The following is a 17,725-nucleotide window of genomic DNA, read 5'->3' on the forward strand; positions in this document are numbered from 1 at the left end:
CGTGTCAGTGCCACTGAAAATCAGCTCACATGCTGCCTTCAGCACACATGCCATAGGTTGCCTACCGCTGAGCTATGTAGTCGTGGAGAGCCCTCGTACTGTTCCTATTTGAAGGATAAAGACAGCTGCCCAGAAGACAGTGTACTTTGCCCTGTATAAAGTGAGTGGGGTCCCCATGAAAGAAGCTTTAAATAAATAACATCAATAATAACAGCACAGATCCTCAGCAGATCCTCACAGATTTTCAATGGACTTCAGTGGAGTTGTGGCAATTTACACTTGCTGAGGATCTGTCCCAATCAGAATACTGTGCATAAGTAAGGTGAAAGCCCAGGACTCAGAAGGAGGCTTGGAACTTCTTCAGAGATTGGAAGCTGACTGGGAGGGAGGAAGGGAGCTATGGCTCTGTTGTGTGACCACGGAGAAGGATCCAGGATCTACTGAGAAAGTTGGTAGAATAGCATTTGATTGGCTCAAAAGCTCTGGACCACCTTCACAGGTATCTGTTTGGAGATATTTCCAAACCATTGAATCATTTGATGTCTGTTCCTCATTAACATACTTAAAAATACATATAATTCCAGAACTAATTTAAAATTATCCTCTCTCTACCACTTGAACTGAAAGCTAATCTTACTTAGCTTCTGGGCTTTTGACAATTCACCTCAAAAAGAGAGCTTCCTTTTTACACGAAGCAAAATGATTTCCAATTTAATGCCAAGGAAAGTGACTCTGAAAGCAATATGTCCTCCAAATACAAGTACTCTTACATTTCATATGAAAGACAACAAAGAATGTGCCTGACTTGTAATCAATCCCTTTGAACAGTACAGAAATTAAATGTATAGTGATATTTTTACTAGTAATGAATGTAAGGAGAAGTAGCAGATTGATTATTCCCAAGGGACCATATTTATTGAGCTAAAATAGTTTGAGGCACCTGTACCATCTACTATTCAAATACTTCCTGGAGAGTTAAATATTAGTAACAATCATTTCTAAGGCACTCATCACCTATCTCTACATCAGCTTACAGTGATGAATCCAGTGCAGTTAACAAAATTCTTTTGTATCCAAATATTGTTTGCTTCATACCTGCTTTTTCCATAAGTCAATCACTTTATGTAAAACTTCTTCCTCTTGTCCTAGCTCTGGACTGGTGATCAGAAAATCGACATCATGTCCAATCTTCTTACCTCTAGCAATAATACATAGGAAGAATAAAACAGTAAAGTTCCTGTTGAATTTCAGCCTTACTTTCAAAGAGAATATTTTTGCTGCATTATAAGAAGAGTTTGCAGGATAAAATGATAGCAATGTTTCTTCAAATATAAGAAAAATGGAATCTATTTCTTTTATCAGACCTGTCACTGTTCTTTGTTAAGCAATAATTTACAGTATTTGATGTACATTTCTTCTATTGTTCAAAGTAGATAATATAGATTCTTTCGGTAACTTGAGATGTTAAATCTCTCTCTTCAAATCTTAGAAAAGGAGGAAATCATAATCAGGATATAATAGTATATATTACGAATCCAGAGCAGTAACAGCTGATAAACTTGCCAATCTAACTGCTGTAGACTCTAACATTCTTTAGATTTTGATGGAACATTTTGAACTAACAAAAAGTGTGATTACAGGTAATTGTATTCCTCCCTATTATGAGAGACATAAAATATCTGTATGTAGGAAATTTCTTCTATTTAAAATGTTTGTTTTGTTTTAACAGAATAGTTCAACTTTAATGAGACTACTCATATGATTGTTTACCATGGTGAATAGAGATTCTACAGTCAAGTCCCGACTCCCATGTTAATCAATTTAACTGGAAATGTTATTTGGAGAAAAAAGAATTATTTTCTTGTGATGGTCTCTTGTCTTTCTTTACTTGGATTTAAGTGTCCAGCTTGCCCTGTACACCCTCAAAGCTGATTCATTTTGACAAGTTCATACTATGGTGTAAATCTTCAAGGCCAACGTATCAAAGTAATTCAGTATAATAGGGATTAATTATCATGAACTAGAACTAGAATAATCATGACACCTCTCTCTTGGTCTTTTGGGAGGATTAACAAATCAATATTTATAAATTAGTTTTGGAGATTAAAAGAATTATATTTGTGCTAAGTAAGGGCCCAGTAATGTTCCTGTTGAAGTCAGAGCTTGACTGGTGTTAGCAAGTAAAGAACAACATATAATGGGGATCATTTTTAGATTTTTGAAGCATTTGAGGTGCAGTGACTTATGTGAGGGTGAAGTTCACCTGTAGAGCATAGAACCAGCATGAAGTGTTCATCCCAGTTTAAACACTGCCACCAGGCTTGCTTGCACATCTCTACATAGTTGCTGTCCAGGCCATCTCAAAGATCTGTGATTGGGCAGGTAAGGCATCAGAAGTCATGCAACCTGTATTGGCAACAGATCTAGTGGCCCCCAAACCTGTGCATTTAGTACAGAGGAGCTGGAATCACTGCTCCAGCTCATCACTGCTCAGCTGGATGGAATGCAATTTACTGCAGCCCTGACTCCTGGCCATGTTGCAGGAGTAGATTTTACCTCCCATTTCTTCCAGAGAGAGTCTTATTACTTAAACATTATGCAAGATAAGTGAATTACACTCGTGGTGCATTCATAGTCAATATTCTATATGTCATACAGTGTATAGTATAGAACTTCCACATATTATGATATAATTCAGGTGTGAGTTTCAGTCTTGCATTATTCCCAGCTGTGGTCCAAGTTCCTCTGGCACAGAGCAAAGAGAATTTTTCCTCCTAAATCACATTTAAGCTTCAAGGCAATGAAGTCAATGAAACTGTGGGGAAATGATTCATTCAAAAGTAAGTGACAGAGCTCTAGGAAACAAACAATGTGAAATAATTGTTGCACGATCTGTCTGAAAATTGGAAATATCCAAGCCAAAAGATTTTCATTTTAAATGTATGGGAGATAGTGTTATGATTTAACCAAATATTCCTTTCTCCTACAGTGTTTCGTAAAGCTGAATCAGATTTCCTCAAACCTGGAATATTTGTAAGAATTGATATGGCTGACAGGCATGTCAACTGGCATCCATATGACAGGAAATCATATGACTGACAGGCAAGATGCTAGATTAGATGCAGCAGAGACACTATAAGGAAATGAAAATCAGTTTTACATTTGACAAGCAGACTAACTTACAGTAATGCAACTATTGTGCAGTGACTGCACAAACTAAGTCAAAATCTCTTAAGAAGGTGGAAATGATTTTAAAAGAAATTTCAAATAAAGCATGAGTCTAGGCGCAAAGTCAGAACAGTACTTCAAACTTTGAGAAGTTAAAATAATTAAAAAATATTCCATGCAACAGATTTTCACTTATGCTGTAAGATGGAATCCATTATACTGTAAATTATAATAATTACACAGAAAGAGACAGTGGGAGAGGTAAGATTGGACCAACTTCTCTTGGCGAAAGAGACAAGCTTTCGAGCTCCACAAAGCTCATTTTCAGGTCACACCAACTCTGTGGAACTTGAAGGCTTGTCTCTTTCGCCAACAGAAGTTGGTCCAATAAAAGATATTACCTCACCCACCTTGTCTCTCTTGTATCATGGGACCAACATAATTTCAACACTGCAAACTATAATTCTATACAGAGCTTTTATATAGCAATTTTCATTTAAATGTCTCAAAATGCTTTTCAGAGGAGGCAATTACTTTCCCAATTTTAGAGAAGTGAAAATTGAGACAGAGAGATAAGATGACTTGCCCAATGTCATACATATCAGCCAGTGAAGAGCCAGAAATAAAGAGGACGTCTCCTTACTCCCCATCCAGTGTCCTAGCCACCAGTCCATATTGTCTCCCTAAGAGTGTCATTCAAGGAAAATCATTCATGCACAACAAAATAATCATGTTTTGTGCAGGAAATTGAGAGGGTAAGAACCTTATTCCTTTCCTCAGCTACAGACAGACCTTGGGGCTGAAACCATTTCTCCATTATTGTCATTCTGACCTATGCACTGGCATAGTAATCTCTGCCCCTCCACACCTCCATGCAGCAATTTGGGCTAGGGTTACCAACCCTCCAGGAATCTGGCTTGGAATCTCCTGGAATTGGCATCTATCTCCAGGACACCACTGAAAGCAATCCAGGAGATTTTAATAGGATATTTTAAGAAAATGACATTATGTCATGTTGGGGGGCGGGGGAGGAGGAAATCTCCCAGAATAGCTTCAATTAGAGTTGGCAACCCTAATTTGGGCTAATAGCTCAACATGCTCAGGCAACTATACTGGACTTGCCTCTAAAGTTCCATGAGCACATTTATTTTTTCTGCTGTTTGGCCAAGCATAGGGCACTTATTAAAATGCTTTATCATACATGATGTTAGAGTGTTTAGGTCTAATATAAAAGCACTATATAAAAAGAATATAATTATTACGAGAATATAATTATTACTACGAGAGGGGATGCCATTTTAGATTTGGTTTTGGTGAGCAGTGAGGACCTCGTAGAAGAAATGGTGGTAGGGGACAACCTTGGTTCGAGTGATCATGAGCTGATTCAGTTCAAACTAGATGGAAGGATAAACGAATGTAGATCTGGGATTAGGATTTTCGACTTCTCGAGGGCTAACTTTAAAGAGTTAAGGAAATTAGTTAGGGAAGTGGATTGGACGGAGGAACTTGTGGATTTAAATGCGGAGGAGGCCTGGAATTACTTTAAGTCGCAGCTGCGGAAATTGTCTTAAGCCTGCATCCCAAGAAAGGGGAAAAAAAACCATGGGCAGGAGTTGTAGGCCAAGCTGGATGAGCAAGCAACTCAGAGAGGGGATTAGGAAAAAGCAGAAAGCTTACAGGGAGTGGAAGAAAGGCGGGATTAGCAAGGGAAGCTACCTTGGTGAGGTCAGAACATGTAGGGATAAAGTGAGGAAGGCTAAAAGCCACATTGAACTGGACCTTTCAAAGGGAATCAAAACCAATAGTAAAAGGTTCTACAGCCACATAAATAAGAAGAAAACAAAGAAAGAAGAAGTGGGGCCGCTATACACTGAGGATGGAATGGAGGTTAAGGATAACCTAGGCATGGCCCAATATCTAAATAAGTACTTTGCCTCAGTTTTTAATAAGACTAGTGAGGAGTTTAGCAATGATGGAGGGATGATAAACGGGAATGTGGATATGGAGGTGGATATTACCGCAACTGAGGTAGAGGCCAAACTTGAACAGCTTAATGGGACAAAATCGGAGGGCCCGGACAATCTCCATCCGAGGATATTAAAGGAACTGGTGCGTGAAATTGCGAGCCTGTTAGTGAGAATTTTTAAGCAATCGATAAACTCGGGGGTTGTGCCGTACGACTGGAGAATTGCTAACGTAGTTCCTATTTTTAAGAAAGGGAATAAAAGTGATCCGGGTAATTATAGGCCTGTTAGCTTGACGTCTGTAGTATGTAAGGTCTTGGAAAAAATTTTAAGGGAGAAAGTAGTTAAGGACATAGAGGTCAATGGTAATTGGGACGAATTGCAACATGGATTTACTAAAGGTAGATTGTGCCAAATCAATCTGATCTCCTTCTTTGAGAAGGTGACGGATTACTTAGATAAAGGAAATGCAGTAGATCTAATTTATCTCGATTTCAGTAAGGCGTTTGACACGGTTCCACATGGGGAACTGTTAGTTAAATTGGAAAAGATGGGGATGAATATGAAAGTTGTAAGGTGGATAAGGAACTGGTTAAAGGGGAGACTCCAGTGGGTCGTATTGAAGGGTGAACTGTCAGGCTGGAAGGAGGTTACTAGTGGAGTCCCTCAAGGATCGGTTTTGGGACCGATCTTATTTAACCTTTTTATTACTGACCTTGGCACAAAGAGCGGGGAGTATTGCTAATAAAGTTTGCGGATGACACAAAGCTGGGGGGTATTGCTAACACGGAGAAGGACAGGGATACTATTCACGAAGTTCTGGACCACCTTGTAAACTGGAGTAATAGAAAGAGGATGAAATACAATAGTGAAAAGTGCAAGGTCATGCACTTAGGGATTAATAATAAGAATTTTATTTATACGTTGGGGATGCATCAGTTGGAAGTGACAGAGGAGGAGAAGGACCTTGGGGTATTGGTTGATAGCAGGATGACTATGAGCCGCCAATGTGATACGGCTGTTAAAAAAGCAAATGCGATTTTAGGATGCATCAGGCGAGGTATTTCCAGCAAGGATAAGGAGGTGTTAGTACCATTATATAAGGCGCTGGTGAGACCCCATCTGGAATACTGTGTGCAGTTCTGGTGTCCCATGTTCAAGAAGGATGAATTCAAACTGGAACAGGTCCAGAGACGGGCTACTAGGATGATCCGAGGAATGGAAAACCTGCCTTATGAAAGGAGACTCAAAGAGCTTGGCTTGTTTAGCCTGGCCAAAAGAAGGCTGCGGGGGGATATGCTTGCTCTATATAAATATATCAGGGGGGTTAACGTTAGGGAGGGAGAGGAATTATTTAAGTTTAGTACTAATGTAGGCACGAGGACGAATGGGTACAAACTGGATATTAGGAAGTTTAGACTTGAAATTAGATGAAGGTTTCTAACCATTAGGGGAGTGAAGTTCTGGAACAGCCTTCCGAGGGAAGTAGTGGGGGCAAAAGACTTATCTGGCTTTAAGACTAAACTTGATAAGTATATGGAGGGGATGTTATGATAGGATAGTTTAATTTGGGCAATTGATCTTGGATTATCACCAGATAAGTCTGCTCAATGGTCTGCGGGGAGATGTTGGATGGGATGGGAACTGAGTTACTGCAGAGAATTCCTTCTTGGGTGCTGGCTGGTGAGTCTTGCCCACATGCTCAGGGTTTAGCTGATTGCCATATTTGGGGTCGGGAAGGAATTTTCCTCCAGGGCGGATTGGCAGGGGCCCTGGAGGTTTTTCACCTTCCCCTGCAGCGTGGGGCATGGGTCGCTTGCTGGTGGATTCTCTGCAGCTTGAGGTCTTCAAACCAATTTTGAGGATTTCAATAACTCAGTCCTAGGTTAGGGGTTGTTATAAAAGTGGATGGGTAGGGTTCTGTGGCCTGCCTTGTGCAGGAGGTCAGACTAGATGATCATATTGGTCCCTTCTGACCTATGAGTCTCTGAGTCTATTATGATTGTTATTAGGGAGACCAGGTAGGAAAGATAACATATTTTATTGGACCAACTTCTATTGTGGTAGGTACAAGTTATTGTCATACCAGTGTTCCAGATTCCCCTTCAAATGAACTCTCATTGGATTTATCCTCTTTACTGGGAGACTCTCAGCCTAATTTCCCTCTACAATATTTACCAAAGAGTTTATTTCATTCTACACTTGTGGGCTGTTCCCTCCTCATCAGGGCTGGCTCCAGGCACCAGCCAAGCAAGCTCGTGCTTGGGGTGGCAGATTCTAAGAGGCGGCATTCCATCCAATCCTAGGGCGGAATGGCCACCCTTTTTTTCCCCTTTTTTTTGTTTGCTGCTCTGGCCGCCCTGTAGAGGGCGGCGGCATGAAGGAGGGGAGAGCCCTGCTAGGAGCTGGCTGTGTGCTCCATCTGCTCCAGCCGATGCCAGGTCTGCAGCAAGCCCAGCAGCCTGCGTCCTTCCCTACCCGCTGACCAGAGCAGCGCGGAGCCCTCCTGGCAGGCGGCGTGGAGGGAGGGGCCTAGTGGTGAGCGCCCTGGCTGAAGGAAGCCCTGGCCACCCCCCGTCTCTCTCTCCCACCCGCTCCCTCCCTCTCCCCCCTGCTATTCAGGGCACGCACTCCAATGCTGGGAATGGGGAGCAGGGCAGGGAAAGAGTAAAAGTGGAAAACATAATGGAGTATATAGATCTGTGAAAAAAAGTCTGTGGAAGGAGCATACCAAAGTCTGGGAGTGGAGGGGGCAACTGCCTCCTTTGCTCAACAGTGAATGACATTGCTGCTGCTGAGCACTCTGGTCCCAACCCCGCAGAGCACTTATGCGCCGCTTAATTTTATGCATGCGCACAGTCCCATTGAGACTTGAAGATTTAAAGTGAAGCATGTGCTCAAGTGCTTTTCTAGATTGAGGCCAGAGTGCACAGCACCTTGCAGGATTGAGCACACAGTAATAGGGACTGTCCTAATCATGTGTGCTGATATGGAGGCAAGCCTTAAAAATATAAGAGGCAGAATGCTTAAATATGTATTCAATTCTTGTTAAACTAGTCTTGTATAAAGTTGGTAAGTGTTTCTTACTATCTAATTAATCTTATGTTATTGGGGTTTGCTTATTTAAAAAAAAAATCTAAATTCCAAGTCACCATACCGGGATAGCATTATTATGGAACATGAATAATATTGATTAAAGGATAATGTAATTGACAACTTAGAGGATATTTTTCCATAAGGACAACACATGCAATACTTTGAGTTACATGTAGAGTATATTTTTGGGAGCTCTTGATTTTACTTTAATGACTATGTCATATCATCACTGATCTTCACAACTAGTTGCTTTTAATTCAATTTAAAGAATGGAGCAGGCTGCCACTGAATTTTGTTAAGGTTAGATGGAGTGGCATTTTGCTAACACACAAAAGGTTCACTATTGGAATGCCTTGAACAACCTTTTTGCAGAGAACAGTAATGTGTCAAAACCCTGAAAACCATTTAGTATACCTGTCATAAACAGATAGCTAAGGGTTAATGTCTCTTTCACCTGAAACACCTGACCAGAGAACCAATCAGGAAACCGGATTTTTTCAACTTTGGGTGGAGGGAATTGTGTGTCTGGGGTCTTTGTTTTCTGTCTGCCTGCTGTCTCTGAGCTTTGGAGAAGTAGTTTCTACTTTCTAGTCTTCTGTTTCTAAGTGTAAGGACAAAGAGATCAGATAGTAAGTTATATGGTTTCTTTTCTTTGGTATTTGCATGAATATAAGTGCTGGAGTGCTTTGATTTGTATTCTTTTTGAATAAGGCTGTTTATTCAATATTCTTTTAAGCAATTGCCCTGTGTTGTGTCATCTTAATACAGAGAGAACATTTGTATTTTTTCTTTCTTTTTTATATAAAACTTTCTTTTAAGACCTGTTGGAGTTTTTCTTTACTTCAGGGAAATTGAGTCTGTATTCACCAGGGAATTGGTGGGAGGAAGAAATCAGGGGAGATCTGTGTGTGGGTTGGATTTGCTAGCCTAATTTTGCATTTCCTCTGGGTGAAGAGGAAAGTGCTTTTGTTTCCAGGATTGGAAACGGAGAGGGCAAGTCACTCTGTTTGGATTCACAGAGCTTGTGTCTGTGTATCTCTCCAGGAGCACCTGGAGGGGGGAAGGGAAAAAGGATTATTTCCCTTTGTTGTGAGACTCAAGGGATTTGGGTCTTGGGGTCCCCAGGGAAGGTTTTTCAGGGGGACCAGAGTGCCCCAAAACACTCTAATTTTTTGGGTGGTGGCAGCAAGTACCAGGTCCAAGCTGGTAACTAAGCTTGGAGGTTTTCATGCTAACCCCCATATTTTGGACGCTAAGGTCCAGATTTGGGACTAAGGTTATAACAATACTATGCTTATATAGAGTTCAAATGGATATGGAGGAAGATACTGGATTTCCATTTATATGCTCCTATTTAGATCAAATGTAATCTTATCTTAACCTTCCATGCCCTTGTAGTGTAAGAAATACAGAACAAAGACCAACATCTTATGTTTGTCAGAATAATTGCTTATAGTATCCAAACATATAATAGGAAAGTAAAATAAAATACTATACAATACCTTCAGATATATCTGATACAGTTTTAAATGGCTTTAGATTAGAACCATTTCATAGCCTTTACGAGTGATATTTTGTCGTGCTTAAATATTATTTATTGTTTGCATCTCACTAGAACCCACAGTGTGCTACGCCCTGTTCACAAAAAAGAGGAAGACATAGATCCTGCCTTGAAAATCTTACTTCTAAGTGATATATTCTTCAATCACCACCACCACCACCACCATCTCCTCCTTGGTGCCCCTGTTAGTTACCAAGTCTCTTGTTGACATTTTCTGATATCATCTAGGTCTTTCTTTCATTATTCTTGTACTGGGTTGGTAGTCATCCTTTCCCATCTGGCTCAGAGGGAGGCCACTCTGCCTCACTATATCACAGTGATCACATTCAAGTAGCCGGGGAATTAGCAAATCACTGGGCTAGGGCCCTGGCCCTTTGGGTGGGGTAGGACACTAAGCAGTTTAAAGGCTCTGGCACTCTGTTTGTCACTCTGCCCTGTCCAGTCTATGGGGATCTGGCTCTCTGGGCAGTACAGAACAGTGAACAGTAAACAGTCTCGGGGCCTCTGGTCCACAGGCAGGGAAGAGCGGTAAGCAGTCTAGGTCTCAGCTCTCTGGCTGTGCAGACCGCAGGCAAATAGGCCATTCAGCCTCAGGTGTGGAGGCTGCCATTCCATGCAGGGAGGGGAAGAGGAAGGTTGGAAGCATGAGTAGGGGGATCTGGGTCCTCCCTACTCCATCGGGTCCCAGCCCACAGCCCTGACAGTGATGGAGGGCTCCACCACTGGGTCAGCAGGGATCCCACTGAAATACACTGACTCGTGTTCTGACAGCAAAGTCTGGTATCCCTGGGCTACTTCCTACCACAGTCTGAGGACTGGGCTCCATGGTCCAAGGGTCCTCCATCTCTCCTTGGGGTATTCGGCTGCTAGAAATCCTAGCAGCTCTTCTCCACACTCAGTCTTCTCTGGGTAAATGGCAGCTGACAGTCCCAGCAGCTCCCCTCTGCACTCAGTCTCCACTAGGGTCAGGGTGCTACCTGACTCAGTAGCACAGCAGGAGGCCTACAGCAGACCAGAGACATCGGGCTGTCTCCTTTACTGGCTCTGGTCCAACTAAGCCGGAGGCCCTTCTTCTTATACTTCCTGTCCCATCTCTCAGTTTCTGGTGCAAGGGGCAGGACCAGCCCGGTTCTGTCCACCAGAAGCAGAGGGTGATTTCTTCCCCTTTGGCTTGGAAGGAGGCCAGTCTCATAGATTTTTCATAAACACAGTCCAATGATTTCCACCTCTCTCTTACTGGCTTCACCCACCTTTACTTTTCTATTAGGCATTATTACATCAGATATGGTGCTTTCCTTTTTTGCACAACATTTTATCTGCTAATCACTTTTTATTTTGAACCATTCTGTGCTCTATTACTGTGGAAAAACAGACATTTTCTCCATTGTATTTTTTCTTTAAGTTAATGCTGTAGTATCCTTTCTACTTGTGCCACAAGGACTCCTCCTTGTTTTTGCTGATACAGACTAACACGGCTACCACTCTGAAACCTTTCTACTTGTATATTTCTTCTTAGCCCTAGCTCTCTCTTTGTTTCCCCCGACAATCTTTCAAAATGTACATATTTGTTTTGATATTTCTAGAAGCTTGTTCTGGTCTCCATAAAATTTTTCTGAGTGGTCAACACGTGTTGTATGTTGTGAAATAAACCTGAATGATATATGCTGGCAATCTAAGCAGTATTAGTACTGATCAGGACTTGGATAAGAGACTATTATGGAAAACACAGTAACCTTAAGAGCTTTACTGGACCAGGGACTACATACAAACTTCTGCCCCAATCACAACTCAGTGTTTTAGGAACTATCAATAATATTCAAAAAGCTCACTTAAGAATCATTTTAAAGAGTTAAGAATAGTTTAGGAATGAGGAAACCAAATTAGTCCTGCCTTGAAGCTGAAAAAATCAACCAGATTACCTACTAAAAGTTTCTTTAAACCCACATGAGTCCTCCTGCATACCAAGAATATCTGAATTAACAAGTAGTTCTATTTAGTTTTACAAAGAGGACACCTGATCATAGTCTACAAGTACCTATGGGGGATGGTAGGCAAGAATTCTCTTAATACAAGGCTATTTAATCTAGCAGATAAAGGCATAATACACAGCTTCAAACTGAAACTAAAGCAAATTCAGATGAAAAATAAAGCATTTTTTTAAAACACACACACACACACACATACACACAGCGTCAAGGTAATTAACCACTGGAACAATTTAGCTAGGGGCATATGGATTCGCAATCACCTGAAGTTTTTAAACCAAGATTGGCTAGATTTCTAAAAATTATTCTCTGGCTCAACCAGAAGTTATGAGCTTGATGCAAGTACCACTGAGTAAAATTCTATGGCCGCTGTTATAGATGAGGTCAGACTAGAATATCACAAAGATCCCTTCGGGCTTTAAAATCTATGATTCTGTGAGCAATAGGTATTCCATTTATTTAAGTTATATGATAGCAGCACTTGGTGATTCTTCTTTACAGCCAACATTTTAAAAATAATCTTACAGGCTCATATTAAATTGATAATGGGATTATTACAGTTTTTACAAATCCTTGTTAATCAAGACTTGATTTTATTTGTGTGAAGAAAGTATATACAAGTTGAATCATTCACCTCAGACCTGTCCTTCTCTACTAAAGAGCAAATTGTTCTGCTGTTTGGAAGTTCTTGAGCAAGAATGTGATTTACTAATAGTGTTTTCAGGCCAGTCAAAGAAATCTTTCCTCAGAGCTGCCATATACTGTAATTTAACCAGTCCTCAAATGCATCTTGCAAAGGGCACTAGAATGTTCTCACTAGGGGGAAAAAGGCACTCAATATTTAAAAGGAGAAAAATGGTTTTCAGGAAGTTACTGAGACAAATCACCAGTGATGAATTTGGCCCACTGGCTCTAAATTCTCAATGCCTAGATTAAAAGCAGGCCAGCCAATTTCTATTTGTGTTTCTCAGAGAAACAGATGGAACATTTCCATTTTAAAAATTGTTCAGTTTGCAACATTCATAGCACAGCCAAGCCACTATCTATTCAGCAAGCTTACCTACTCCACACTCAAGCAAAACTCATTGACAGCATGGGAGCATAATAAATGCTGAATGTGATCTGTGAGGGCGCAATCCTGCATACACCTACATACGTTTTACTTTATGCACGAGTATTCCAACTGAGTTCAAAGGGACTATTCATCTGCATATAATTAAGCATGTACATAAGAACTTCCAGAATCACAGCCTACGAAAACAGCTAACCATTGTCAATATCTGGTAAACAGCAGTACATGATAAAGGTCATAAACTGATCAATGTCTCAGTGAATGAACTAAGAGTTCATTACATAACAGACCATCAAGCATCAAATATCACATTAATTCAACAATATATGACATCATTAACATGTCCGAGAGACCTTGTCTACAATGTATGTCATAATAATGTTTTATAGGAAGGAATAATAGAAAATAGAAAGACTCTAGAAATATTTAGAAAGTACAATGTCAGGTTTCTTGCTCTTTTAGATTTTTCTTTCTAAGCTAAAATTAAGAAAGGAGAGTGGGGAGGAAAGTACATGAACTAATAAGCACTGGATATGAGATAATGTTCTGAGTTTACAGTGTGAGGGAACTGGGCTATACTTACCAAAATAGTAAAGTCACGTTTACAATATATTCTCATTTCACACATTTAAACTGTATAAATAATGCTAATAGATATTTTTACCCATACCATTTCCCTGCCTTTTCACTGAGCAAGAAGAAACCTCAGCTGTGAAATAGCTGTCAGAGAATGATGGCTATCAGGAAAGACAGCGAAACAATCAGCCCATCAGGAATTGTTGCACAACCAATATGCACTATATATAACATAGGCCTCCAGTCCTTTTCTTGTTGAATCATTTTCTGACAGGGAAAGCTAGGATAACTAGTAAAGAAGAATCCCAGTCCAGAATTGCATGGAGCATGGGTTTAAGATATCATATGGAGAGTGTGAACAAAGCATAACGAGATAAAAAAATCCCCCAAAGAACTTAGATTTGTAGAGCGGGCTGAACACCAACTGAGATACTGGAAGCTAATATAAAAGAAAATGGTAAGTCCTTTAATTGCAGGAAGAAATATGAGAATTTACAACATGTTAAATTAAGTGCATATCCCACAACATACTTCTTTTGGGAAAAGCAAGGAAGAGAGCTTATAGACAGATACATCCTCAAGTGATCTGAAAATTTATGATGCCACCTAAATAATCCCTTGAATATAGATAACCCCATGTATAACTGTCTATGAAAACCAAATGCAATTGCTAAAGTGATGACAATCTGATAATGGAAAAGGGAATAAACGTTGCAGAACGATACACAGAGTTAATTGAACTAACAAATAGAGGTACAGCAAAATTACCTTTTGTTTAAGTGGCAAACAGATTTCATATGCAGGAGGATAGTTATTTTTAGATATGACAACTGAATCATTTACTGATGCTATACAATACATATTACTGTTGTCAAATTAGACATACACATTCAAATGAGAGTATCTTCAATGTGCAGGGTAGGCATACACATGTAATTTCACATATATACATTCAGACCCTTTTAAACCTCCCCGCTTCCCATAAGCCTTCTTCAATGCCCCCTCAATATTTGTTGTGGGGATGGTTCTCCCCCTTCAGTATGGATCTGATCCAACTCCTATTGCAGTCAATGAGAGTTGATCAGGCCCTACACCAACAGCACCCAGTAGAGGAGGCCAAGAAATCTTGACTTTTAATGCATGGAGAAACATTGGTGGGGGCAGCTGATATCACCCCAATATTTTCAGGTAATGTGGGGATAGTGGAAGGTTAGCCTGCCTTGTGAGAAACTAGACCCAGAAATGATCACTCTTCCACACCCTGGTCTGGAAAGGATTTTTACAATAATTAGGACTATAACTTTTGCAGATTTAATAGACAAATATAGGAAGAGAAGGTCTTTGAATTGTTTGTACTGAAGTGTGGGAGGTAGGGAACTCAGAGGGAAATCCAGGCCCCAGTGAGGTTAATGACAAACTCCATTTGAACTGAATGTGGACAGGATTTCACACCCATGAATTTCTCATTCACTGCAGTAATGCCACAGATTACCAGGAACTTCTTGAATTAAAAACAATAGGACTATATTAAACTAAGTAATTACTAGTTTTATGAATGTGTCCACACCACATGAGCATCTAAATTACATACCACCAGCTAACTATAAGTGAAACCCATAACTGAAACTCCAACTATAGTATTGTCTCAATGAATGCACTGGAACCAACATATAGTCTAAAATTGGTTATCTGAAGGTAGACTCTGTTTTTTTTCAAAATCCTGCTCTGAACTCTGGACCTGAGACAATGGTTATGTATTAGGGTTTCAGTGACAGACTGACTTACCTGGCCACCAACATCTGTGCTCTTCCTAGGCTTCAGGCCCAGATTTTTAAAAAAGATATTTTGGTGTTGCTCTGCTCAGAAGCCAAAATCCCATTGACAGCTGATGAGATTTAGGCCATGTCTACATCTAAAATTTTGCAGCGCTGGTTGTTACAGCTGTATTAGTACAGCTGTATAGGGCCAGCGCTGCAGAGTGGCCACACTTACAGCAACCAGCGCTGCAAGTGGTGTTAGATGTGGCCACACTGCAGCGCTGTTGGGCGGCTTCAAGGGGGGTTCCGGGAACGAGAGAGCAAACCGGGAAAGGAGACCAGCTTCGCCGCGGTTTGCTCTCGCGTTCCCGGAGCCACCCAGCAAACCGCAGGGAAGGAGACCTGCTTTCTCGGGGTTCCGGGAACAAGAGAGCAAACCGGGAAAGGAAACCAGCTTCGCCGCGGTTTGCTCTCGCGTTCCCGGAGCCACCCAGCAAACCGCAGGGAAGGAGACCTGCTTGCTCGGGGTTCCGGGAACGAGAGAGCAAACCGGGAAAGGAGACCAGCTTCGCCGCGGTTTGCTCTCGCGTTCCCGGAGCCACCCAGCAAACCGCAGGGAAGGAGACCTGCTTGCTCGGGGTTCCGAGAACGAGAGAGCAAACCGGGAAAGGAGACCAGCTTCGCCGCGGTTTGCTCTCGCGTTCCCGGAGCCACCCAGCAAACCGCAGGGAAGGAGACCTGCTTGCTCGGGGTTCCGGGAACAAGAGAGCAAACCGGGAAAGGAGACCAGCTTCGCCGCGGTTTGCTCTCGCGTTCCCGGAGCCACCCAGCAAACCGCAGGGAAGGAGACCTGCTTGCTCGGGGTTCCGGGAACGAGAGAGCAAACCGGGAAAGGAGACCAGCTTCGCCGCGGTTTGCTCTCGCGTTCCCGGAGCCACCCAGCAAACCGCAGGGAAGGAGACCTGCTTGCTCGGGGTTCCGGGAACGAGAGAGCAAACCGGGAAAGGAGACCAGCTTCGCCGCGGTTTGCTCTCGCGTTCCCGGAGCCACCCAGCAAACCGCAGGGAAGGAGACCTGCTTGCTCGGGGTTCCGGGAACGAGAGAGCAAACCGGGAAAGGAGACCAGCTTCGCCGCGGTTTGCTCTCGCGTTCCCCGAACCACCCTGCAAACCGCAGGGAAGGAGACCTGCTTGCTCGGGGTTCCGGGAACGAGAGAGCAAACCGGGAAAGGAGACCAGCTTGATTACCAGAGGCTTCCTCCTTCCACGGAGGTCAAGAAAAGCGCTGGTAAGTGTCTACATTGGATTACCAGCGCTGGATCACCAGCGCTGGATCCTCTACACCCGAGACAAAACGGGAGTACGGCCAGCGCTGCAAACAGGGAGTTGCAGCGCTGGTGGTGCCCTGCAGATGTGTACACCTTCAAAGTTGCAGCACTGTAACTCCCTCACCAGCGCTGCAACTTTCTGATGTAGACAAGCCCTTAGGCTCCTACATGCCTAAATCCCTTTTGAACATGAGATTTAGATGCCTAAATCAGCCGGGTATTGCAACACTAACTGCAGCAACACCTAAAAATTTGGGCCCCAAGAGACTAGAAAGATTATTGATTCTGCTGGATATTATTGTGATGGGTTCAGTCACAGAGACCCCATTGAGACTGTCACCTGATGTGCTGAATTTACCTCTGAGCCTCTTTTCCCTGCCAGCTTGGGACTCTAGAACTCTGCCTTGTTGAGCCAGACATGCTAGCCTGCTGCAACACTGACTCGGGGTCTGGGCCACACCCCCAAAGCTGCAGACTTTAACCAAAAACAGCTCAACAGGTTACCACTCCAGCACCCAGACACCCAGTTCCCAGTGGGATCCAAACCCCAAATACATCTGGTTTACTCTGTAAAAAGCGTATACAGGGTAAATTCATAAATTGTCCACCCTCTATAACACTGATAGAAAGATATACATAGCTGTTTCCTCCCCCAGGTATTAATCACTTACCCTGGGTTTATTAATAACCGAAAGTGATTTTATTAAGTATAAAAAGTAGGATTTAAGTGGTTTCAAGTAATAACAGACAGATCAAAGTAAGTCACCAAGAAAAATGAAGCAAAAACACGCAAGTCTAAGCCTAATACATTAGGAATTGATTACAGGTAATATCTCATCCTCAGAGATGTTCCAATAAGCTCCTTTCACAGACTAGACTCCTTCCTAGTCTGGGCCCAATCCTTTCTCCTGGTACAGTCCGTGTTAGTTTCAGCAGATATCTCAGGTGGTAAGCAGGGGCTTTCTCATGACTGCCCCCCTTGTCCAGATCCACCCTCTTTTATAGCTTTGGCACAAGGCAGGAATCTTTTGTCTCTCTAGGTCCCCACCCCTCCTTCTAAATGGAAAAGTACCAGATTTAAGATGGATTCCAGTATCACGTGACACAGTCACATGTCCTGTGAGACCCAAGCCTCCATTTTTTCTGGGCTAGCCCACAAATATACAGGAAGGTTAGCAAGTAAACAGAGCCATTTACAGTTCATTGATTCTGAAGCACC

The 17,725-nt window shown here is 42.1% G+C and overlaps 1 protein-coding gene across 1 annotated transcript in view; it reads right to left on the minus strand.

The window, feature by feature from the left end:
- Window positions 1–17,725, minus strand: part of DNTT (DNA nucleotidylexotransferase) — a 148,769-nt gene that overhangs the window by 41,571 nt on the left and 89,473 nt on the right. Inside the window, exon 8 of the mRNA XM_030569632.1 lies at window positions 1,096–1,198. Coding sequence (XP_030425492.1) covers window positions 1,096–1,198 — 103 coding nt within the window. The remainder of the gene's footprint in view (window positions 1–1,095; window positions 1,199–17,725) is intronic.

Source organism: Gopherus evgoodei, chromosome 7 (assembly GCF_007399415.2).
Source record: "Gopherus evgoodei ecotype Sinaloan lineage chromosome 7, rGopEvg1_v1.p, whole genome shotgun sequence".
In the NCBI taxonomy this organism is placed as follows: Eukaryota; Metazoa; Chordata; order Testudines; family Testudinidae; genus Gopherus; species Gopherus evgoodei.